Source organism: Staurois parvus, unplaced genomic scaffold (assembly GCF_062004578.1).
Source record: "Staurois parvus isolate SC_StPar_1 unplaced genomic scaffold, SC_StPar_1.0 ptg000151l, whole genome shotgun sequence".
NCBI classification, from domain to species: Eukaryota; Metazoa; Chordata; class Amphibia; order Anura; family Ranidae; genus Staurois; species Staurois parvus.
The window spans coordinates 7,861,780-7,886,764 of NW_028317947.1; the positions used below are offsets into that span (position 1 = coordinate 7,861,780).

The window sequence follows — 24,985 nt, forward strand, 5'->3', positions numbered from 1 at the left end:
TGGCCCTTTTGGTGGTCTGGAATGTTCAGCACACAAGTTTTATTTCATGTATTAGTAGCTCTATGGGCTATTGGAGGACACTGGTGTGGATGTTATTTTGCACATGATCATGAATCCAATGACCGGGAGGGCTGGCCCAATACTTTTGGCGATATAGTGTATATAGTGCCCACAATCTCTCCGAGTCATAGCTCCAATCAGGAGTGGACTGACCATTTGGAAACTCGGGCACTGCCCGAGGGCCCGGGGTCAGTAGGGGGCCCCATGAGATGCCCCTGGTACCTTTTTCATAGGCTTTTTTGAGTTTGGGCAAGGACACAGGGGCCCCATGATCCCCTATTGCACGGGGGACCCATGAGTTGTCAGTCCGCCCCTGGCTCCGACCTGACATTCGGGCCTCAGCCGGAAGGACATTTTAGTGACTGGACCACTTGAATTCAGTGCCCCAGGTATAGCGTCTAGCTGTGGCAAGGGGTATTTCATACTGGAACAGGCCGCTAGATGGCCCCCTACGCTGACAGGCTCCAGTGCCACACATGAGGAAGACACCGACACGCCCACACAGCACCTGCGCCGCCCTCTGTATTACCTCATCGCCGCACAGCACCCCGGGAGCAAGGCCTTGCGTTGCCCCCAGCCAATTCACCGATTGGTCCAGAAGAGGGGACTCTGGGAATTGTAGTCCCCTCCCCCAATCATCTGTACGGAGCGCTCCGGCTTCCCCGCTGCACGCCGGGAAGTGTAGTTTTCAGCGCAGCCCCGCGGATTCTCTCCTCACCGACATGGCGGACAGGAGGCGGCGGAGGAGACGTGCGTCCCAGGACAGCGAGGAGGAGGAAGAAGAGTCCGGCAGTGAGAGCGCGGGGTCCGGAGAACAGCCGGCCCCTCCGGGGAGAAGTGAGAACCGGGAGGTCGGGGAGACCGTCAGAGAAGGAGACAAGTCCGAGTGTGTAAGTGTGCCCAGGCCGGCAGTGTGAAGGGACGGAGATCCCAGGCCGCCCACTTACTCACACACCTACCTACCTTACTCAGCACCGTGCAGCCAATCAGAACTCAGCTCACACCAGTGCAAGGCAGGCTGTGATTGGTTACTGTGGATACTGCACTGAGTGTTCTGGGTCTTGTCTCTGTAGTGTCAGGATATACAGACAGCTGGGTCTAGTCACTCAGTACAGTGGCCATAGCAACTCTCCTGGCTTCTGATTGGTTATTAGGCCCCATTCAGCGGTTTACGCCTGACACGCATAGGGCAGCCCATTCATTTCAGTATGGCCGCCCTACTTGTGGCAAAGTAGCATATTGTGTTGCACATTTTTTCAATACGGCAAGCTGACATGCGTTTTACGGTGTGCAAAAGATGTGCAACAAACAGTAAAGCGTGGTAAAAAAAAGGGCATGTTTTTGCATGCTGCAAAATGCATGTCAGCTTGCCGTGTTTGGCGTGCCATTAACAATGACTGGCGCACCGAACAACATATGCATTTTTAGCGTGTTTTATAAATGTGCGCAGAAACATACAATTTTTAATGTGTTTATGGAACGCGTAGCTGCCCGGTCACCTGCAGCCAGGGCATTCCCTGCGGGATGATCGTAACATCACTGACCTAATAGGACCACATTACATCAACATCATTGACCTAATAGGTCCACGTTACATCAACATCATTGACCTAATAGGGCCGCGTTACATCAACATCATTGACCTAATAGGGCCGCGTTACATCAACATCATTGACCTAATAGGACCACGTTACATCAACATCATTGACCTAATAGGGCCACGTTACATCAACATCATTGACCTAATAGGGCCACGTTACATCAACATCATTGACCTAATAGGACCACGTTACATCAACATCATTGACCTAATAGGGCCACGTTACATCAACATCATTGACCTAATAGGGCCACGTTACATCAACATCATTGACCTAATAGGGCCACGTTACATCAGCATCATTGACCTAATAGGGCCACGTTACATCAGCATCATTGACCTAATAGGGCCACGTTACATCAGCATCATTGACCTAATAGGGCCACGTTACATCAGCATCATTGACCTAATAGGGCCACGTTACATCAGCATCATTGACCTAATAGGGCCACGTTACATCAGCATCATTGACCTAATAGGGCCACGTTACATCAGCATCATTGACCTAATAGGGCCACGTTACATCAGCATCATTGACCTAATAGGGCCACGTTACATCAGCATCATTGACCTAATAGGGCCACGTTACATCAGCATCATTGACCTAATAGGACCACGTTACATCAGCATCATTGACCTAATAGGACCGCGGTACATCAACATCATTGACCTAATAGGGCCGCGTTACATCAACATCATTGACCTAATAGGGCCGCGTTACATCAACATAATTGACCTAATAGGGCCGCGTTACATCAACATAATTGACCTAATAGGGCCACGTTACATCAACATCATTGACCTAATAGGGCCCGCGTTACATCAACATCATTGACCTAATAGGGCCGCGTTACATCAACATCATTGACCTAATAGGGCCGCGTTACATCAACATAATTGACCTAATAGGGCCGCGTTACATCAACATAATTGACCTAATAGGGCCGCGTTACATCAACATAATTGACCTAATAGGGCCACGTTACATCAACATAATTGACCTAATAGGGCCGCGTTACATCAACATCATTGACCTAATAGGGCCGCGTTACATCAACATCATTGACCTAATAGGGCCGCGTTACATCAACATCATTGACCAAATGGGACCATGTGGTCTTATTAGGTCAATGATGTCATAAGCATCCCTGCCCCTTTTGTGTAAATGCAGCTGTGGGGGTGGTGATGCTCATGACATCATTGATCAATAAGGTCACATGGTCTTATTTGGTCAATGACAATGTATTGTGGCCCTATTAGGTCAATGATGTCAGCATCATTCCCGCCCCCTTTTTGTAAATGTAGCTGTGGGGGTGGGGAATGCCCTGGTGGGGATGCTCATGACATCATTGACCCAATAAGGTCACGTGGTCTTATTTAGTCAATGACATTGATGTATTGTGACGCTATTAGGTCAATGATGTCACGAACATTCCCAACCCTTTGTGTAAGTGCAGTTGAGGGGCAGGTAATGCTCTGGGCACAGTTGATTGGGTGGGAAGAACAGCTTCCTTGAGGATTCTTTCAGGATGCAGTCATTCCCAGGGGTGGACTGACCATTTGGAAACTCTGGCACTGCCCGAGGGCCCGGTTTCAGTAGGGGACCCCATGGGATGCCCCTGGTACCTTTTTCATAGGCTTTTTTGAGTTTGGGGGCAAGGAAACAGGGGCCCCATGATCCCCTATTGCCCGGGGGCCCCATGAGTTGTCACTCTGCCCCTGGTCACTCCCACCCAATCACCTGCAGCAAGGGCACCGCCCTCAAGTGAACAAAGGAGAGGAGATTCTTGTGACCTCTTTGACATAATATGGCCATGTGATCTTATTTGGGCAATTACTTTGTTGTAATATGGCCATATTAGGTCTATGATGTCACGAGCATCCCCGACCCTTTTGTGTAAGGGCAGCTGTGGGGGTGGGGATGCTCATGACATCATTGACCCAATAAGGTCACATGGTCTTATTTAGTCAATGACGATGTATTGTGGCCCTATTAGGTCATTGATGTCACTAGCATTCCTGCCCCCTTTGTGTAAGTGCAGTTGTGGGGCAGGGAATGCCCTGGCCGCAGTTGATTGGGTGGGAAGAACAGCTTCCTTGCAGGTTCCTTTCAGGATGCAGTCACTCCCACCCAATCACCTGCAGCCAGGGCACCCCCCCCCTCACGTAAACAAAGGGGAGGGGATTCTCATGACCTCTTTGACATATGTCCTTGTGACCTTATTTGATCAATATTGTTGTAATATGGCCATATTAGGTCTATGATGTCGTGAGCATCCCCGCCCCTTTTGTGTAAGTGCAGCGGTGGGGGTGGGGAATGCCTTGGCCACAGTTGATTGGACAGGAGTGACAGCTTCCTTGCTAGTTCATCCAGACCCAGAAAGAAGCAATCACTCCCACCCAATCACCTGCAGCCAGGGCACTCCCCCCTTGCATGTACATAAAGGGGAGAGGATTCTCGTGACCTCTGTGACATAATATGGTCATGTGGTCTTATTTGGTCAATTACATTGTTGTAATATGGCCATATTAGGTCTATGATGTCACGAGCATCCCCGCCCCTTTTTGTGTAAGTGTGTGGGGGCTTCCTGTGACCTCTTTCACCTAATATGGGCACTTGGTCTTATTTGGTCAATGCCGTAGATGTAATGTGGCCAGTTTAGGTCAGTGATGTCAAGAGCATCCCTGGCCCTTTATTTAAGTGCAGATGTGGGGGTGGGGAATGCCTTGGCCACAGTTCATTGGACGGGATTGACAGCTTCCTTGCTAGTTCATCCAGACCAGAAGGAAGAGATCACTCCCACCAAGTTACCTGCAGCTAGGGCATTCCCTGCCCCCACAGCTGCAGGTACACAAAGGGGCAGGGATTCTTGTGATCTTTTTGACCTAATATGACCATGTGGTCTTATTTGGTCAATGACGGGTTAGGTTAATAATATCACAAGCATCCCCGCCTCTGTGTTCAGGCAGCGCATTACTCTTTGGACCATGCATTTGATCAATTCTGAGTGTTTGTTTGGTGTAAGGAGGGATGTGTGATCTCTAGAGCAAGGAAATCTGGAGGAATGGAGCAGAAGCTTCAAACAACCAGTAATATTTCAGCTCTGTCGGGGCACACAACAGAAGAGGCTAACTCTGGGAATTTAAAAAATAAAAATCAATACACCTCTGCGGTGGGTCCTGTGAGGCACTGCAAGAGTGAAAGTAGAAGGTAAGGCAAACTGTAACTGTTCTTAAAAATGTTTTTTTTCCTACCTTTCCTAACCTGTATAAAAAAAAAATCTGTATATATGCCTGTTTTCAATATGGTCTGGTCACTGATCTAGCAGCTCTGGCTCCCATAGCAGAAGCAGCATAAAAAGCAAGGATCATTACTAAAAATGGGAGCTGTAATGTATGTGTTTTTTTTGTTTTTTTTTAAATGCCAATAAAGCTGAACTCCGGGTAAAAAAAAAAAAACTTTCTTCTAAATACACTACTCAAAAAAATTTAAAGGAACTCTTTGAGAACACATCAGATCTCAATGGGGAAAAATATCATGCTGGATATCTATACTGATATGGACTGGGTATTGTGTTAGGAATAAAAGAAATATAAAATCAAGCGCTGGGTATAGAGTATATAGTAGCTGCTAGCATCAAAAGGTAGCTCGAGAACCTATACACAATAAACGATATAGAAGCTGCTAGCATCAAGTTCTGCTAGTTCTCCAGATCGTTTAATGTGTTAGGAATGTAAGGATGCCCCATCATTTGATGGAAATTAAAATTATCGATCTACAGAGGACTGAATTCAAAGACACCCTGAAAATCAAAGTGAAAGAATGTTGCAGCAGGCTAGTCCATTTTGCTGAAATTTAATTGCAGCAGCTCAAAATGGTAGTTTGTATGGCCCCCACATGCTTGTATGCATGTCTGACAACCTTGGGGCATGCTCCTAATGAGACAATGGATGGCGTCCTGGTGTGTTTCCTCCCAGATCTGGACCAGGGCATCATGCAAAACTTGTGAAAAAGACACAGAGAAAAAATGTCAGTGGCCTCCACCTGTAAAACCATTCCTGTTTTGTGGGTCATCTCATTGTTGCCCATCTAGTGCACCTGTTAATTTCATTAACACCAAAGCAGCTGAAACTGATTAACAACCCCCTTGTCTACTTAACCGACCAGATCAATATCCCAGGAGTTTAATTGACGCTATACTCTGATTAAAAAGTGTTGCTTTCATTTTGTTGAGCGGTGTATATATCTTAACTCCTTAGCAGCAAGCATACGCAAAAATGTGGCCTCTCAGAAGCTGGGCCTTGAGCCCCAAGGAGCCACATATTTGCGTATCCAATGTAAACAAAACGTGCCGAGAGCGCGCACTCCCGGCACATTTACCAGCGCCTCACGAAAAGCTCCCGACCTCTACTCGCAGTCGGGAGCTTTCCAATCATGTGATCGCCCTGACAGGGTATGTATACTCAGTGTTTTTTTTTTTTTTTTTCCCTCAAAAAATAGGTGCAAAAACTCCCCCTTTGAGTCACCCCTTTGTTCCACCTTCTACCCCTTTGAGCACTGCCCCTTGGTTCCACCCTCTAAACATCTCCCAGTACCACTTTTTAGAGAATACACAACCAAGTATCATTTTGTATGGAACTTGTTAATAACAAGAACAGTAATAAAAATAGATCACCTGCAGCCAGTAACAATAGACCCCCACAACAAAATATCACCCTGGATTAGATCCCCAACAGCAACAACAGATCACCAATCAGCAAGCAACGATAGACCTCCCCAGCAATGAGAGATTCCTTCCAGTGACAACAGATCCCCCAGCAGCCAACATCAATAAACCCTCCAGCACACCCCAGCACCCTTTGTCATTACGTTCATTCAGTGCTGGAGGTGCCGGAACTGCGTTCCCACGTGTTCCTGCTGAAAAAGTTGTGTGTATATACTTGCTTTGTGATTCAATTTTATGTGTTTATTTTGTGAGGATTAATTTTCTTGACTATATATTTTTCTTGACAATTTTATATATATATTTATTATTAGCGCAGCACCAATTATTTTTCACTTATATACTTGCCTATTCTGAAGTTGCTTCGGTCTGGTCACATGATCGGGTCCCTTCAATGTAGAGAGGTAGCAACAACGGCTGCAGAACCTGAATGATGACATCACCCATAGGCATACTATGGGGCAACTGTTATCAGCTGTCCCTCCTCCACACTGAAGCCAGTCATGTGTCTGGGGCAGCTTCCGAATAGGTAGGTATACACATCTTTTCTTTCACAGGGTATATAGAATAGTCTTAGAATTGGGGTGGGAACCTTAGTTATAATTTGACTGGAATTACACTTCAGTGGCTGCAAAGGATATAAATCCATTTTGTGGGCATCAGTTGCCTTTGCTGAAATTACCTTGTAAAAGCAGTAGTGACATCACTGCACTGTACTTTATCTGTGCAAAACTGTGGGAGGGGCCTGCAGGCTCCACCCACCATAGGCCACCTATAGAATGTGGAGGAGACAAGACTCTGCACAAGGAGAGAGAGCAGCATTGACCGGTCTTTATTACCGGAAGCTCCTGGACAGAGGGAAAGTTTCACACTTGATTACTGCATAGATCTGAATGAAGTACACAAAGCACTCCAAGATTGGTAAATCCAACACAACAAACACTTTACTCCTGCGCTAGGAAAGGACTCAGTAGACCCAATAGGAATGTTCTGGAATTTTCTGGAATATGCACTGCTTGCTGCCCTCAACAGACCGGGGTGGTCCAAATACACTGGATACAAATGGAGAAACAGAAAAAGGGCGCACTGACCTAGTGCATTATCGTTTAAAATAATTTACTGAAGAAACAAAAATAGGTATCATACTCACAATGGACATATTAACACAGGCATGTCAAACTGAACAAGATGTATGATCCAAACAACATCGATACGATGGAACCCTGGCTCTGAGGAAGAGGTTGTGTCCCCGAAACGCGTTAGCCAGTTGGTCATCCAGGGTTCCATCGTATGGACTCAGATGTTGTTTGGATCATACATCTTGTTCAGTTTGACATGCCTGTGTTAATATGTCCATTGTGAGTATGATATTTATTTTTGTTTCTTCAATAAATTATTTTAAACGATAATGCACTAGGTCGGTGCGCCCTTTTTCTGTTTCTCCATTTGACTCCCAAGATTGGTGGCTTTTTGCAGAGTTCAGCTTTAAAGGTGAACTAATCCTTTAGGAAAGGTGTATCAAACTGGCGGCCCTCCAGCTGTTGCAAAACTACAAGTCCCATCATGCCTCTGCCTTTTGGGAGTCATGCTTGTAACTGTCAATCTTGCAATGCCTCATGGGACTTGTAGTTTGGCAACAGCTGGAGGGCCGCCAGTTTGACACCCGTGCTTTAGGAGAACTTAATCTGGGAAGCATAACATTTGTTCATACCTTCCAGATAGTTTTTCCTGCAGTGTTGGGCAGCCCTCATATACAGCAGGTTTACAAGCTGAGTGACAGGCCTCTTCAGTAAGTGGAGAAGCTGTCCGGATGGTGGATGCACTCATGGGATACAGTGTAGCATGTAGCTGTAGAAGCCTTTTGTGCAAGGGGGGGGGGGGGTATTCTGTGGTGTCTGCGCAGGCTGCTTATAGAGGCCCACTAAACAGGGGAAGTGTGATTCCTCTATAGGCATACACTTGTGCCTGTATTGGATGCAATGTTGTGTTTCATTGTCGAGATCTACTTTCTGCAGTATGGGAGACCACTGGCCTCTTCAGTATTCTACACTTACAGAAGGGGAGTGACATCCGGGTATAATATGTGGCTTTATGTGATTCTGACACATAAAAGGTAGCGGTAATTTGTAAACTGTTCATAAATTGCCGTAACAGGGAATACAAGGAAAATACGTTTTCTTTTCAGTATCAATGTACTGGAAATAAAGAAGCGAGGTGTCTGTATAGTGTGTGAGAGAACTAGAGACTGTGACACTGACACAAACACTGCCAGCATTGCATGGTGGACCAGATTTGGTTCCCTTTTAGGGTTCTTGCTCAGGGGTTGGCCAAGCTTGTTAAATGTAAATGCAAACGCACACAGTCTCCCATAGACATGAATGGGTTTTCTGCTGCTGTACTTGGTATGTGTTGGTGCTATCGTAAACATGAGTACAGCTTACGGCCTATTTAGGATGTAACGTGATGAAAATCGGACCTACCCTCACCCCCAAACAGCCTCTCCCCTGTGATGGTATGTGTGGAGGTGGTTCTTGCATGCAGCTGCTGTCATTTTTTTTTTTAATTTGCATAATGAGTGAATAAAATTAATAAACTACAAGTCCCATGTGCCATCACAGCAGGAGGATTTGAAGTTTTTAATAGAAGGCGTGTCATACCAACACTCATAGTCCATTGACACTTTCTCCAGCTCTTTGGATAATGGTCCATACCTCAGTACAAACAAGTAGCTGGAGGAAGAGCCTTGAATCACGGTTGCAACCCTTTGCAGGCTCATTTCCCCGAAAATAATAATAAAAATATTAAATGCATTTTTTGGTGCAAATGTGTGCATTTATTTATTTTTATTTTTTTATTAAAGGTGGACTTGTCTTTTAATGTGTTGCAAAATATTTTGTAAATGAGCTGCATATTAGTATATTTCATGTACAACCCTCAGAATTATCCATACATAGAACTGTATTGTTTTTAACTTTTAAACCTACACTTCTACTTGCAAAGATTTACGCTGTTTAGTTCTAAATGCACAGATGTGCAGAACTTTTAAGATTCACATTTGGGAAACAAAATATTTTGGCACCTGTCAGGAGTCAGGAAGAAAAGGAATAAAAGCTACAATAATTTTAATGATCTGGTGGTGAAGTTATTATTGAAAATTGTAGGAGTTTAACAGCAAATACACCAAACCTTTATAGGCATGGAATTGCATTTTTCTTTAATAATTATTGTTTCTTTTCTTTTAAAGGAAAGTGAAGATGGTATTGAAGGAGATGGTAAGTGTCATGTTCTGCAAGTAATTCAAGTATTTGAAGTCCAATTTTCTATATAGTACGAAATAAAGGAGTAGGTGCGGAGTGCACATCGCTTTTTTTTTTTTAAGCTATGTTTGGAAACTTCTGAAGTTTGTAAGTTGTTGTGTTTTTTTTGTTTTTTTTTTAATTTCGGAACCTAGAAGATCTTCGGTATATCAATTTAACTCTTCAGTCTTCTATAAAAGTAAATTCTTACTAGCCCATGTTACATCTGCAATCCTTCTGTTGGTGCAAACCCACCAGTGGCGGGATGGCTATGTAAGACATGTTTTATAAAGAAACAAAAAACTGCGCTAAAAAATATACGTGCCAAACAAGATACATGAATAATATTCAAATAATTGCTGCCACTTCTAATAAAATAGGATAACAAGAAACTTCAAATTGATTCAGTAGCGCAAAATAACACATACATTAATCTCAAAATAAAACTCTTAATGTGAAAAAGAAGATGAGTGAGATCTTGGTGTATTGGAGAAGGCGAGTGTCATTGAGTGGGAGGTGATCCTCTTCTTTTAGGATATACATCTTTAAGCTACTCAGCCAACCATGAGAATGGGGGACATGGTGGTCTGGTGAGTGCACGCCCAAAAGGGGGAACACTATATCTATTTTGCACACGTGGTGATTTGTGTTGGAGAATTGGAAGACTTTGTGGGCCTATTAAGGACTTTTTCACATTAAGAATTTTATTTTGTGAGTCTATTAAGGACTTTTTCACACTGAGTTTTATTTTGAGATTAATGTATGTGTTATTTTGCGCTACTGAATCACTATGATGTAAAACATGTTGACTGTTGAAACACTTACCTCTTTGCATGTGTGTTTTTGGCTGGATGTGTGTGGCGATGATCTTTTGCTACTCAGTTCGGCAACAAAATAGCAGCACCTCGCTGATCCAGCCAGCGAGAGAGTGACAAATAAAAAGCAGATAGTGTTGCCTTGCACATTTAGAGATCCTGTCTCTGGCGAATTCTTGCTATATTGCCTAATTGCTCTTAAGTCTCTAACATCAACTCTGTGGAACTTTTGTTTACCAGTTCTCCATGCAAAATTTCTTTAGAGAGTAAAAGGGGGCTTCCAGATTCCAATAAACCCTCCTGCCCGCAGACCCACCGCAACCACCATCCAGGGCTGTGGGGAAGAGATCCTTGTCCTTATCAACATGGGGACAAGGTGCTTTTGCGGTGGGTGGCGGAGCCCCTGTACCCTAAAGCATTCCTCCCATGTTGATGGCATGTTTGAGGAGTGGAGGGAGGTGCTCAATTTCCCCCACTTTCCTGGCCTCCAGGGCTGCCCACTCCTAAACAACCAGTACATACCACATGCCTTGACCACTACTTAATTACTGCTTGCATTTAATTATTTCCTTCTGTGATTTCCTTATTTATGTGGTATTTACAAAGCATATTTGCGGTAAATACCTCATACTAGCAATAGTGAATTGACATTTTTGGTAACACATGCAATATGTGGTTGCGTGGCTGACATAACGCATACAATACCCATTGGGCAGCACAGTGGCTAAATGGTTAGCACTTCCGCCTGGCAGTACTGGGGTTGTTGGTTCAAATCCCAACCACGGCACTACCTACCTGGAGTTTGCATGTTCTCCCTGTGCCTGCATGGGTTTCCTCCGGATACTCCGGTTTCCTCCCACCCTCCAAAGACATGCTGGTAGGTTAATTGGATCCTGTCTAAATTGACCCTAGTATATGTATGTATGAATGTAAGTTAGGGACCTTAGATTGTGCGCCCCTGGAGGGTTAGGGACTGATGTGAATGTACAACATATATATGTAAAGCGCTGTGTAATTGACGGCGCTATATAAGTACCTGAAATAAATAGCGAATTGTCTCCTGTATAATCAAGTGTCTGATTTGAGGTCTGCAATTCTGTATTGGCGATTAGTCCTTAATAGTTTCTGCTGCCTATGTAAAATATGTGGAATATTAAAAATATATATTTGAAAAATACTTGAATACATATCTGTGACTGCAACGTGTTTTTCTGTTCTCAAAATCCTTTAATGAAGGAGGAGTATGTATTCTGTTTCATCAGACATGAAATGTGCTCTGGCTGTCACTTGCTAGTTATTGTATGTGTTCTACCTAAACCTTTCTTCTCATTGGTTGGCTTTTAAGTTTTGTACTGAATGGCTGGAGTCCGAATCAGTGGCTGCATGAATGGACAAGACTTCATTCATTCATCTTGTGTGATTGCCCTTTTGTGTGGTTTTGGGACAAGCGAGAGTTTGGCTTCACAGTCAGCCAGCTCTGCAGCTGCAGCTCTATTGAGATGTTAGCCAGCATGAATGTGTGGAGCTAGCTTGCAGCATTGTACAGTTGTGTGTGTTGCTTCTGATTTTATTCTGTCTGCTTTACCTACAGCTGTGTTGTCAGACTACGAAAGTGCTGAGGAGTCTGAAGTAAGTATCCAAAAACTAATGGTTTTTAAGAGGTTTGTGCATGCTTAGGAGTCATTGAATCTGTTGTTATACCCTGAAAGTCAACCCATCCATGGTCAGTCTGCTTTGGGTGGCTTATAGCTCTCTGGCCGTTGTGTTGTTTCTGACAGTTTCTACACTTTTCCTGTGTAGTAGAATAGTAGTAGTGTATTAGAGCAGATGGAACAAAGCTATAAAAAGGGGGCATGTCTTAGCAGGAGAGGGCAGAAAATGCTTTCTTAGCATCATAGCTTCGTGTCTCAAGGCCTTGGTTGCCACAATCCTAGAACACATCATTATTATTATACAGGATTTATATAGCACCAACGGTTTCTCAGCACTTTATATTATAGTGGGAGACAATACAATAACAATACAGTTCAATACAAGAGGGAATTGAGGGCCCTGCTCCTTGGAGCTTACAATCTAGGACGGAGGGGTGAGTGGTACAATACGTAAAACTGTGGGGGATGGAGTGGTTGGAAGCGTAGAGGATTTCAGTTTTAGCAGAGGGCAGGATAGGCTTCCCTGAAGAGATAGGTTTTTAATGATTGCCTAAAGGTACATAGAGTAGGTGATAGTCTGATAGATTGGGGTAGGGAGTTCCAGAGGATGGGTGATGCCCTGGAGAAGTCTTGAAGACGAGCATGGGAGGAGGAGGTAAGAGAGCTAAAGAGCAGGAGATCTTGCGAGGAGTGGAGTGTATGGTTTGAGTGATATTTAAAGAAAAGATCGGATATGTAAATTGGGCAGTGTTGTGGATGGCTTTGTATGTCAGTATTAGTGTTTTTGAATTGTATCCGTTGGGCAACTGGGAGCCAGTGGAGGGATTGGCAGAGAGGGGTGGCGGATACAGAACGGTTAGTGAGGTGGATGAGTCTGGCAGCAGCATTCATGATAGACTAAAAGGGGGATAGCCTGCGATGAGGTAGGACAGTGAGGAGGGAGTTACAATAGTCGAGGCGTGATATGACAAGGGAGTGGATAAGTTGCTTAGTGGTTTCCGGAGTTAGGAACGGTCGTATCTTGGAGATTTTGCGGAGGTGAAGTCTACATGACACATCATACATAACAGTGTCAGCAGGGGCCCACTGCAGTAAACATTCACGTTGTACGACCTGACACTTTTATACATTTCCCTGAGATTTCTTATATTTCTGATTAGCTCCAACAGCTGGGGTGTTGACTATGCTACAAGGACATTTGTGCTTGAAACACTGTACAACTCCGTCTTGCTCCCTGTACCCGACTGTTGACGGACCTTTCTCCTTCAAGCGTCCTTTATTTCCTTTTTTCTTTCTTTACTTCCCCTATCTCTATTCTCACTCTTCTCTTTCCATTTTAACTCGCCCTCTCTTTCCCTTCCCTGGTCTTGAACATTAACTAACTAGCCAAGGGCCATGAGGGGTATATCCTCTTATGACCTGCTGAACATTTGAGGGCGATTGCCCACTTTATATGGGTCAGGGTGGTCTGAGACACCAGACCTGGTAAAGAGTTTTACATTAGGTTCAATTTTTTGTTTTTTGTTTTTTTTCTGTTGTCTTGTTGCTGATCTTTCATCTACATGCCCCTAAGAGAACCCTTTGGTCACCATGAACAGATAATTATTTTGAAATATTGTATTTTGCAGCTTGTATGGGGTGGAAGGGGGGGGATGGATGTCTATCTTTTCTGTACCGGTTTGTAACTTCTTTCTTATGAAACAACGAATAAACACTATTGAAAAGAAACACTGTAAAATTCTTCTTTTACAAGGGCTTTCCAAGAATGTCTGCCTGTCAGTTCATCAGGCTGACCTGATTGGAAACTTGGACATGCTAACAGGCTTGTGTTCGTTTACACCTGCCTACCTCAGAGTCCAACCAGGACCTAAACATCACAAATCAGAGATAATCTGATGTAAACAAACACAAGTCTGTTTGCTCAAAGAACTATAATGGGCCCGCCGGACACAAACTAAATAGGCACAGATGTCAAAAACCTGAAATCCATCCCGTCAGCTCCAATTCAGCAGGGGGATCTGCTCACAGACCTCCTGCTAAGTGGAACGGAGGGGCTCCGTGTGAGAGCACTTAGGAGCAGGTGAAGTGGTAGCAACCAGTTAGTAACTTTTTAGATTATACCTAATTGGCTAAATTATGCATTTGCTCCCCTTTTGTTTTGCTACATTTGAGACCATTATTTGGTATTATCAGACCATTATGGCCACCCTAAAACTTAAACTATACAGAGGCTTTTTTAATTTGATTGGAAATCACCCAGGATGAGTTACAGATCTCATTATTAGTTAGATTAGCCTCCTTCACAGAGTTGGATTGAGATTTCTAGTAGTTGCATGTTGCTGTGATTGTCAGACTGTATATGATTTGTGAACTCTGGTTGTAGGTGATCACAATGGGAGTTGTGGTGTGGTAGGCTGGTCTGATTGTAGGAAGTCCTAGAGGAAACACAGCACATATATACTCTCTGGCAGCCAGTCTGTTGCTTTCAGTTCTTACTCTCCTGTAGAAGGTTTGCTGTGGAAAGGACATTGTTTTGAAGTTCTCATTTAGCCCTAGGTTGTTCAAACCACAAAAAAGCAGTTTTTTCCATTATATGACTTCATGTAAACCTCTACTGTCCAGGAGCATATACCTATCTACTTTTGCTCCCCTGCAACTCTGTAAGATACCAGATATAAATCATATATAAGCTACAAGAATCATGTCCTACACAAAGATATGCACGGATTAGCCCAGCACTTTGACATGGAGGAAGTTGCATGTTTTCCATACCTGGAAGTATCAGGTATACCCTTCTCCTGGCAGAGCAACAGGTTAGCAAAGAGAGATGACTATATTCTGCTCTTTTCCTTCAGGAGGAAGATCGTCACTTCAGTGAGGAGGAGACCCTCAAAGCTACCTTAAAACCAGAAAACAATGCTGCCGACACAACCAGCACCACCACCACCACCACCACCACAAAAGAGGAAAAGCTTAAGACAAAGGGAGCAGTAACAGGGGAGCGTCAGAGTGGAGATGGACAGGTAAAAATATAATGCAGATTGTTTTCTGAATAACGTTTTTAAGCGTTAGGTTTCTGTAGCTTTTCCTGCTTTGTTGTACATCAGAACTGATCCTCATTCGTTATCTAGCATCACATGCAAATGGGTGGTTCTTAACCATTTGCCGCCCGCCCTATGGCCGAATGGCGGCTGGCAAATGTCATCAGCGTTCCGGGTGGACGCCATATGGCGTTCTCCCGCACATGCGCAGATTGCGCTCCTGCAGAGCCGCGCAGCGGCGCGATCTGTCACCGGATAACAGATCTGAGTATCGGCCCCCGTTGCCAGTACCATGTGACCTGACAGTTGTATACAATGGATGGCTTCATTCATGCCATCCATTGTATACTACTAGGCAGTGAATGGTCACAGCTAATCACATGCACATGTCATGTGATTAGCTGTGGCCAAATCACAGCTAAGCACAAAAAAAAAAAACCCTGAATGAATCGATGTCATTCAGGTAAATGCTTGCTTATAGCAAAGTAATTCTTTGCTATAAGCAAATTTGTGTAAAAAAAAGAAAAAAAAAATACTGATCACTTCCCCAAAGTAGTACAATGTTACTATGGTAACATTGTACTACTTTTGTCATAGTGAAATATGGAAAACAAATCTTAAAAAAAAAAAAACAAATTTATTAAAAAATAATTAAAAAAAAAATATATATATATTTATTTTTTTTTTCATACTGTCACCAGTCAGTTTCCCTGATCACCGCCATGCCAGTTATATGATGATGCTGTACTGCACTGGTGACAATATGTAAAAAAAAAAATAGTGAAACTAATTTTTTAAATTTTTTTCATTTTCCAAAAAATTATGACAAAAAAAATACAACTTCAAAAAACTCACCATGCCTCTTACTGTCTAGTCTGCAAAAAGGGGTCATTTGGGGGATATCTGTACTGTTCTGACATTCTTGGACCTCAAGAAATTAGATTGGCCGTCAGTACTTCAGGATTGATCAATATTCAGATCTATACCATAGTTTGTGAACTCTATAACTTTCCTACAAACTAAAAAATACATCCTAATTTGGGTTATTTTCACCAAAGACATGTAGCAGAATACATCTCGGCCTAAATTTATGAAGAACAATTATTTATTTGCAAACTTTTATAACAGAAACAAAGAAAAACATGTTTTTTTTTAAAAATGTTTGGTCTTTTTTTGTTAATTTACCAAAAAATAAAAACCCCAGTAATGATTAAATACCACCAAAAGAAAGCTCTAGTTGTGTGAAGAAAATGATAAAATTTTAGTTTGGGTACAATGTTGTATGACCGCGCAATTGTCATTCAAAGTATGAGAGCGGTGAAACCTGAAAACTGGCCTGGGCAGGAAGGTGTAAAATTGCCCGGTATTGAATTGATTAATATCCCCCCCAGTACACGTTCCAAAACCGTAATCTATCTTTTTCTTTTCAGCTTCAGATACTCCTGAATGCCTGTTTGTCTATGGACACCTAGGCTTTTATCGAGTTCAGCGGTTTTGACAAAAAAACACCAAAAGCTCCTAAATGTGAGTTTAGGAGCAGCAGTGTGCCTGAGGCCCAAGGAGAGGTCAGCAGTGGCATCCCTAATGTACTTCCCTTGGCAGGTTTTCTTTAAATGGCAGTTAATTAGGTATAACAAAAGACAACATTTTTTTTTTTCTATATTTAGATAGTGGTGAGGGGTTAGAACTGCCAGGTTTTTAGTGTTGGGGAGATTCACGCTCTGTGATCGTCTCCGGGACTGAAAGTGATGGTAAAATCCAAAATGTTGAGTTGTCACCAGAACAGGAATGGAGGAGAAATCTTCCAATGGACTGTTGTTACTGTGACAACTGCCTAAGTGGGGGTTTCCCTACATTCAGAAGATAATCCTCTCACTTCCTGATGAGTCTGAAATATGGGAAGTGAAGGGAAATCACCCTAATAAAACTTTGCAAAAAAACACAGTGATTTTTAACTCTTCCTTGCTCTATCCAAAATTAAAGAAAGTTTCGCCCTAAGATATATTTAGTAGCCCCAAAACACAGGCATTTTTTATTCTATAGTAACCGTAAAGTACCAGTATTCTTTTATAAATCAAAGCGCAGATTTTGTAGATAAGGTATGGCGTCTATATTTGGTATGTCAGCCAACTTTTATTTGGAGCATGTGTTGCTTGTAGAAAAGTTGCAATGGTAGTGACCCATTGGGGAAGATTCCCACTCCTTTCCTGTCATCTCTTTAAGATGGGAAGAGAGGTGAAAATTCCGCAGTAGAAAAGGGCAGTCTCAACTTTCTCTAAAACATAAAAAAGCATTTTTGCTTGGGGTTAATTACGTTCTGCTACAAATATAGTATATGTTCAAATATATTTACTTATAACATTTGTTAGAAATTCTAATGAGAGTAACCATGTCTCATTCCCAGGAGAGCACAGAGCCTGATGAAAACAAGGTCTCCAAGAAGACCCAGAAGCAGTTGGATGACGATGAAGACAGGAAGAATCCTGCATACATCCCTCGTAAGGGGCTCTTCTTTGAACATGATCTACGTGGACACACAAATGATGAGGAAGTAAGGTGAGACTGCAACAATAAATTAATAATTTTTTATTTGAAAAAAAGAGAGACCAGGGTTGTTACATTTGAATAAAGTAGGATAATGTATAGAGAATGAGGTATGAAAATAGGGTTCAACGCGTGTATGTAAATACCAACAACAGTACTTCATATTTCATTAAACTTTGCTCAGCAGCCTACTGATTAGCTTCCATGTAAGTCTAAAGGAGTCATTTTGACAGCAATGTTTACTCAACTTGTATAGGACTACTGAGCAGGAAGTTAGCTGTGTGCTGGATAATTTTGTACCTCACTATACCCCTATCATGTTAATGACCCATTTCCATTTGTGTTTTTGGTTTTTTTTAATGCATGCTGTGTGTATGCTGTGTCAGAATGCTACACCATTTCCCTGCTGCTTTTGTGCTGTGCTGGCTCTTTGAACATAACACCAAATGGTAAAACTGTTTTATTGTTTGGTTTTGTTTTTTGTAACTTCAGTTAAAAAATATTTTTTTTTTTTGTACAACTTTAAGTGCTGGTTTACACTACATGTGTTCCAAGTACTTTTTTTTTTTTTTTTTGCATCCAAAACGCAAAGAAAGTAGGTTACATGGTTGTCAATGGCATGGTTCGCACCACTGCTTGCAGTTCCGGTACATTCTGGTTCCAGAAAAAAAGTAGAACATGCTGTACTTTTCCTGTACACAACTGTACTGGAACACAGTAAAGCACATCAAAAACGCATCAGAATGCATAAAAAACACTGGACCCTAAATGACCCAAAAATCATCATGAACGAATCCAGACTGCGTTTCTATGGTGTGAAGCGGCCCTAAAGCCCTCTCTGAGTTTCTTGGGGGACGCCAATCCCTTCCCATATAATTTGATTTTGTGGCCTATCAGTGAGTGCTTATGGTTTTCATTGCATCTCTCTTTTTGTCTGTTACGGCTACCTATTCCTGAGCTTGCTTTTCTGTGTCAGTTTGTATGTGCAAGGGGAGAAGCAAGGTCTGTCTGCTTTGTTTTTTATGTTTGCCAAGTGTGTATCCTCCTGGGGAAAGGGCTAATACCCCCAAAGTCTACTGTTCCCCATAAACATTTTGAGATTTTTTGTGAGTGCAATTCAGATCTGAATTTTGTACATAAATATTTCAAATAAAAATCTCATAAGTTTGAATATTACTTTTAGACCAAAGGGTCGCCACCCACGCAAGTTGTGGAAAGATGAGGGGCGATGGGAGCACGATAGGTTTCGGGAGGATGAGCAAGCTCCAAAGTCTCGGGATGAACTGATTGCCATGTATGGTTATGATATTCGATCTTGTAAAAACTCGGAGGAAATTCGTCCACGCCGACCAAGGAAGCCAAGGTATATATCGTGGGGTTTGTGATTTTGTTGTCTTTTCCTCTGTGTTGAACATTTGTACTGGTGGTAATGGGTTTGTTACATTTTTTGCTTTGGCCATAAATGTTGTTAGATTGAAAGAAAGCTCTGGCTATTTTTATACCCCACAGCTATTGAAAATACCAACACGTGAACGAAGGGTCCTACAGCCCTTGGCTGCCATAGCGGAGCTAGACTACTCATCCAAGGGCATTTATTGTAGTTGCTTCTCTAATAAAGCTCGGACCCTTCCTCCTTGCTGTGTTGTAGATAGCACCAGGAGCTGTACTGCCAGTCCACGCAACTTGATAAACTTTTGATTCCAGACTAAATTCAAGTGGTATTTCTGGTTGTTCTGAATCAAAACAAGATTTTAGAATTGGAGGAAAATATAAAGATTTTAAGGAAATATTAAATTACATAAATATTAACTCAAGTTATTTTTAAACTTAAAGCGGAGCTCCACCCAAAAGGGGAAGTTCCGCTTTATGCCTTTGTCCCCCGCTCCCCATTAAGGATTGGCACCTTTTGAGGAGCGGGGGTACCCGAATTTGACAGGTACCCGATCCCACTTGTGCTGCGATCGCCTTGGCGTTCGGAAGTGCAAGTTGTCCTCCTCTCCGTAGTCTTCTGGGACACATGACCGGTCCAAGAAGACTACAGGGCCATTCACAAAGCGCAGCGCTACTCGCACATGTGCGATGGGCACCCGGCTGTGGAGCCGCAAGCTGTCACAGCCGGGTGCCCACACTGAAGATGCCGGCACCAGGGAGAGAAGATGGCTGGTGAAACCAGCGGTGGCGAGGACACCGCTGGACCGAGGGACAGGTAAGTGTCTGTATTTTAAAAGTCAGCAGCTACAGTATTTGTAGCTGCTGACTTTTACTTTTTTTTTTTCAGCTGGAACTCTGCTTTAAGTAATTATTTGGAAAACCTACCTTTGTAAGAGCTACAGGTAAGGTTACATACTACAAGCCTCGAGTACTGATATGTCCTGGAGATATTTAGAGAAAACCCAGCGATTAGTTGATGGCAATTAAACTGCAGGCTTCAAGGGATCCCTCAGTGTACAAATAGAAACTTTGCTTCCTGAACTTGGCTTCTTCCTCTCCCACACCCCACTGTTTGTTGTCTGTAATGATAGACAGCCTCACTGACCAGTAGTCAGTAGAAAGGAAACAGAATTAGGAGTGCTGCAAATACAGAAGCTTTTGTTGGAATATTAAGGCCTTATGTACACTGGTCATCAAAAATTCCACTTTTAAGGGTGTTTGATTTTTTTTTTTTTTCTTCTTCTACTAAACGCCCCTCCTTGTTAGCCTGTGTGTCCATGCACACTTAGGTGTTTATAGAGGCAGAAAAAAAAATCACTTGGGTATTCAGAAGAGGAGCATTTATTTGAGAGGAAAAACGCCCAACGTGCATTAATGGTAGCTGTGTTTAGGCGCATTAAGTAATTCTAAGGGCCAGAATAAATTAATATTCTCACCAATAGAATTCATTAGCCCCAAACAGGCATAAACTATCATACAAAATGCGGTTTTAGGTGCCTTCTTAACACTGCTTTTTCCTCCCCTGAAGCAAAAACATCCAGTGTGCAGGAGTGTGTAAGTTCTGTTTTTGTTTTTTTTTTTTTGTTTTTTTTGTTTTTCCTTTTTTTGGTAGACATAATCAATGAACACACATTCACTTTTAAGAACTCTCCTGCATAGTGAAGCCCTTTTGAAAGTAATGAGTTCTACACTGAAACACTCAAATTGCAGTGGAGGGTGTCTATACTGAGCCTTGCACTTCAGGTACTTCATGATCTCTGGTGCTCAGTGTATGCTTCAACAACTCAGTTTTTCCCATTCTCAGTGGTCCTAAAAAGCAGTGTTACCAATTGTATTACACTGTGTACAGCTTCATAACTTCTGATCTCTATTCACTTATTTCATGAACCATTTAAAGCGGAGCTCCCGTCAAAATCTAAAAAAAAAAAAAACAAAAAGTCAGCACCTACAAAAGCTGTAGCTGCTGACTTTTAAAAAACTGACACTCACTTGTCCCTCGATTTAGCAGTGTCCTCACCACAGCCGGTTTCACCGCCCGTCTCCTTTCCCCAGCATCGGCATCTTAAGTTTGGGCACCTGGCTGTGACCGCTTGCGGATTTACAGCCGGGTGCCCACTGCACAGGCGTAAGCAGTACTGCGCCTTGTGAATGGTCCTGTAGCCCTCTGGGACCTGTCTTCAGAAGACTATGGGAAGGGGGAACGACAACTTCTGCCTAGGCGATGGCAGCGGAAGTGGGAGCAGGTACCTGTCAAAATCAGGGTAACCACCGCTCACCCCCGCACTCCCCCAAAGGTGCCAATCCTTGACAGGAAGCGGGGGACAAGGCCATAAAGCTGAACTTCCCCTTTTGGGTGGAGCTCCTTTTTTAAGGATTGTGTGCAACGTTCATGAGTCTTTCAAAAAAATTCTACATATTTTGCTTTTAGAGGAAGACGGTTCCAGTAAATAATAAGATGATTATTCAACTGTCCTGTTCCTGCACAGATTTATCTTGCTCTCTGTTTACCCTTGGTGTACCTGCTTATATGAATGTGCTGCACCCTGTGATTTAAGGCAAAAAGGCTTTCTGGTGACTATAGAACCAGGAAAAGATTGTCAGGAAAGCTTTGCTGCTGAAGATGTGCTCAGCAGGGTAGATGTTTTTTTATTTTTTCTTGTTCCCAGTAGTTGGTGTACTCCTGCGCAAGTTTGTGAAAAATTGTAACTTCTAATTTCAGATACACCAGCCCCTCCAGAAGGGAAGACCAGGAAGAAAAGCCAATCAGGCAATCAAACCGTTACTATGATTCCAATTCTATGCCTCCACCCCGAAACTACAACAATCGCAATACCCCTAGCAACAATAGAGCTGCCTCAAACAGGACCTCCTCACGGCCAGGAGGGTACAAGGAGAATCGTCCTGTTAGTTACCCACCTGAGAACATCGTTGCTCCACCACCTGTTTCTGAGCGAAGGCAGGATTATGGAGGTTACAGAGCACGGAGCGTAGAGCAAGCTCCGCAACCACCAAATGAGGAGCCCCCTGAAACAGGAACTCCTAACAAAGTTGAACCTGCAAATGAGAAACAAGCGGCTGATCCATCGCCACCACCTCCCGATCGGCCTGTGGAGAAAAAGTCCTATTCTAGAGCCAGGAGGAGTCGGATTAAAGGTGGGGAGGCTGGAAAAAGTATAGACGACACTACATTCCCCGACTTGCCTCCTCCTCCTCCTCCTCCCCCTCCACCGCAGATGCCCACTGAGGTGATTCCAGAGCCTTCCCCACCCATACCTGTAGTAAAACCTGGTGGCTGGGAACCTCCTGTAGATGGTGGTTTGACTGGACTAGAGCAGGACATGTCCCAGGTTAACATTGCAGACCAGAACTGGAGCCCTGGGCAACCACCGTACGTTTCAACACGTGGTAAGTGTTGTTTATATTATTTTTACATAGGTCACGGTTTTCCATTTGTATCTATGTGATATAGCCGTGTGTTTCCAACTGAACTGGAAGGTTGACAGTTGTCTTGATATTTGGGAACTGCAATACATTTCAAAAATTGATCATTTAAATCAAGAGTGAGTGATGTGTTTAGCAACATTATAAAACTTAAGTGGATTATTAGGAACACAATGAAGCTGCAAAACTCCTGCCCAAGTACCTGATTGCTTGGAATCCACACACAAGCAAAAGGAATTTGTCTTGCCATTTTGCCTGATTAGGGTGCTTTCTTTTCTCAGCACTTAGTACAGAAAGCATACTGCCCTAAGGATAAACTGGCAGCATCAGTCTCCGTGCAGCCATACAATCCAGCAATTACAGTGCCAATGAAAGAGAGAGTAAAGCTATCCATACACTGAGAGTTTTAGTTTCATTCAGCCTGCACAAAAAAATAAAACCGATTACTCCATCCATTCTATAATGCATAGATGGGCAGATCTTCAGCTCTACCTGTTGTACTTTGACAGCCGGCCCAGTGCAACGGAACTAGGGTGGGAGCGCCTGGGAAACCGAGGAAATGGGATGCCCTGCGGTGTTGAACCAGGTGGATGCCATTTTATTGGTTGACTCCATAAGAAGGCCCCCTAGGCATTTTGGGGTAATCTCTGAGGAAAACCGTTGAATACCTGTTTTTGGCACCCACCATGCACCTCCAAATGGATCTTTAAATTGAGAAGAGCTTCCTCTAGACAATGTTCAGTTGGATATTACAGTGAAGAGCCCTGGGATTGTTGGTGGTAGTGAGTATACGTACGGAGATGGCGAGCAGTACACTATAGATGGGCACAGCCACTGTGTATTTATGAGATACATACTAAATATGAGATGCATACAGTATATGAGAGAATACCTCATATTCAGTATGCCTGATGTCACTCAGCTGGTCCAGGCTGGGGTAAGATCCCGACTTCAAAATTAGGATCTACGCCAGATTCTGGAGCGGCACCTGGCTCAGCGCCTCAGCAATCCACTGAGAGCTTGAGCAACCCGCTCCCTCTCTATAGCCCAGCGCTCCAGTAAGGGCGGGGGGGGGGGGGGGTGTTTGAGCAGTCAGTGGGCCTGTGGTGTCCAACACTCATCGCTTTCTACTCAAAGCAGCTGTGAGAACTCGGTGATCAGTGGTCATGTGATTCTCACACCTAGATCCTGCGAGGGACAGATGCAGCATCGGACCAATGCTGCATCCACCTAGGTCAGTATAAATGGGGGGAAATAAGTCCAACTTCTTTCTCTTTTAAGCCTTGAACTTGTTGGTCTCTGGCTGGTGGGCAACTTTAATGCATAATTATGTCAGTGTGATAGATTTCAGCAGCAAATGGGGCCATAGAAGTTCCATACACAGATATCTTCTATATCACTCGTATATAAGGTACTAGATGGTGGATTGTCCCAAACAATATCCATCTTCATCCATACACACAAAGGACATTGATGCATGGATATATATATATATATATATATATATATATATCTCTTCGGAGGTTGTGTCTGTAGTGGAGAAGACATGGAGGATTGTTTCTAGTGAGTCCTGGACAATGAGGCATAGCAATTGATGATCACCTTCAGTAAGAATTTTGAACATGATCTTTCCATTTTTAGTGTCATTGTAAAGGTCAGCATTTTTTCAGATTTGTAGTTCACCACTGAGAGTATATGGTTTTCTCTAGTCTCCATGGTATTGCAATGTAGGTACATTATTGACTATATTGGCCAACTATTTACAGGGATTTATATTCATATGTTGATTAGGACAATAATTTGGATCTGTCCAGGAGATTTAGATTGACTTTACTTTCAAAGCTGTACATAGGAGAGGTCTCCTTTTTAAGTGGGGACTTGTTTGGTAGGTTTTATAGGGTTGTTATACCTTTTTGGTATTTTTATACTTTTGTGCAATAAATGAATGGGGCATGGCTAATGAAATTTGGTTATTAGATAATCCTATTGCCATTGCATATTATATTATTATTATTTCGATATAAAGTCACCATAGGCTCCAGGCAGGTGAGGTGTTCGTAAGCCTACAATTTTGGTTATACTCTGTTCAGTTCCCTAGAAGACATTCTCTACTAAAAATCTATGGACAGTAGGTAGAGTATTGTACAGTTTGCCTTTTATGATCTATGTTGTTGTCAGCTAGCTGTGCCAAGACCAGGAGTGTCATTGAAGGCTGGACCCTTGTGCCCCTTCCCCTGACACTGTTGTTTGGTCAGCACCCGGCATGCATCTTATAAATCCATCACCAGTGAGGGGTATAGACTAGGACTGAAACCACTAACTAACATAATCAATGGTAATCGATTTATGAAAATTAACTATTTTCATAATCCATTAGTTGG

At 43.0% G+C, this 24,985-nt stretch overlaps 1 protein-coding gene across 2 annotated transcripts in view; it reads left to right on the forward strand.

Annotated features, from left to right (window-relative positions):
• Window positions 1-721: 721 nt before the first annotated feature.
• Window positions 722-24,985, forward strand: part of CASC3 (CASC3 exon junction complex subunit) — a 41,009-nt gene continuing 16,745 nt past the window's right edge. The window contains exons 1-7 of one of the 2 annotated variants that reach the window (XM_089674385.1): window positions 722-950; window positions 9,629-9,656; window positions 12,087-12,124; window positions 15,003-15,170; window positions 17,593-17,744; window positions 18,916-19,095; window positions 21,883-22,568. In XM_089674385.1, coding sequence (XP_089530511.1) covers window positions 783-950; window positions 9,629-9,656; window positions 12,087-12,124; window positions 15,003-15,170; window positions 17,593-17,744; window positions 18,916-19,095; window positions 21,883-22,568 — 1,420 coding nt within the window. In that variant the 5' untranslated portion in view covers window positions 722-782. The remainder of the gene's footprint in view (window positions 951-9,628; window positions 9,657-12,086; window positions 12,125-15,002; window positions 15,171-17,592; window positions 17,745-18,915; window positions 19,096-21,882; window positions 22,569-24,985) is intronic. The other variant, XM_089674384.1, reaches the window with a different exon arrangement.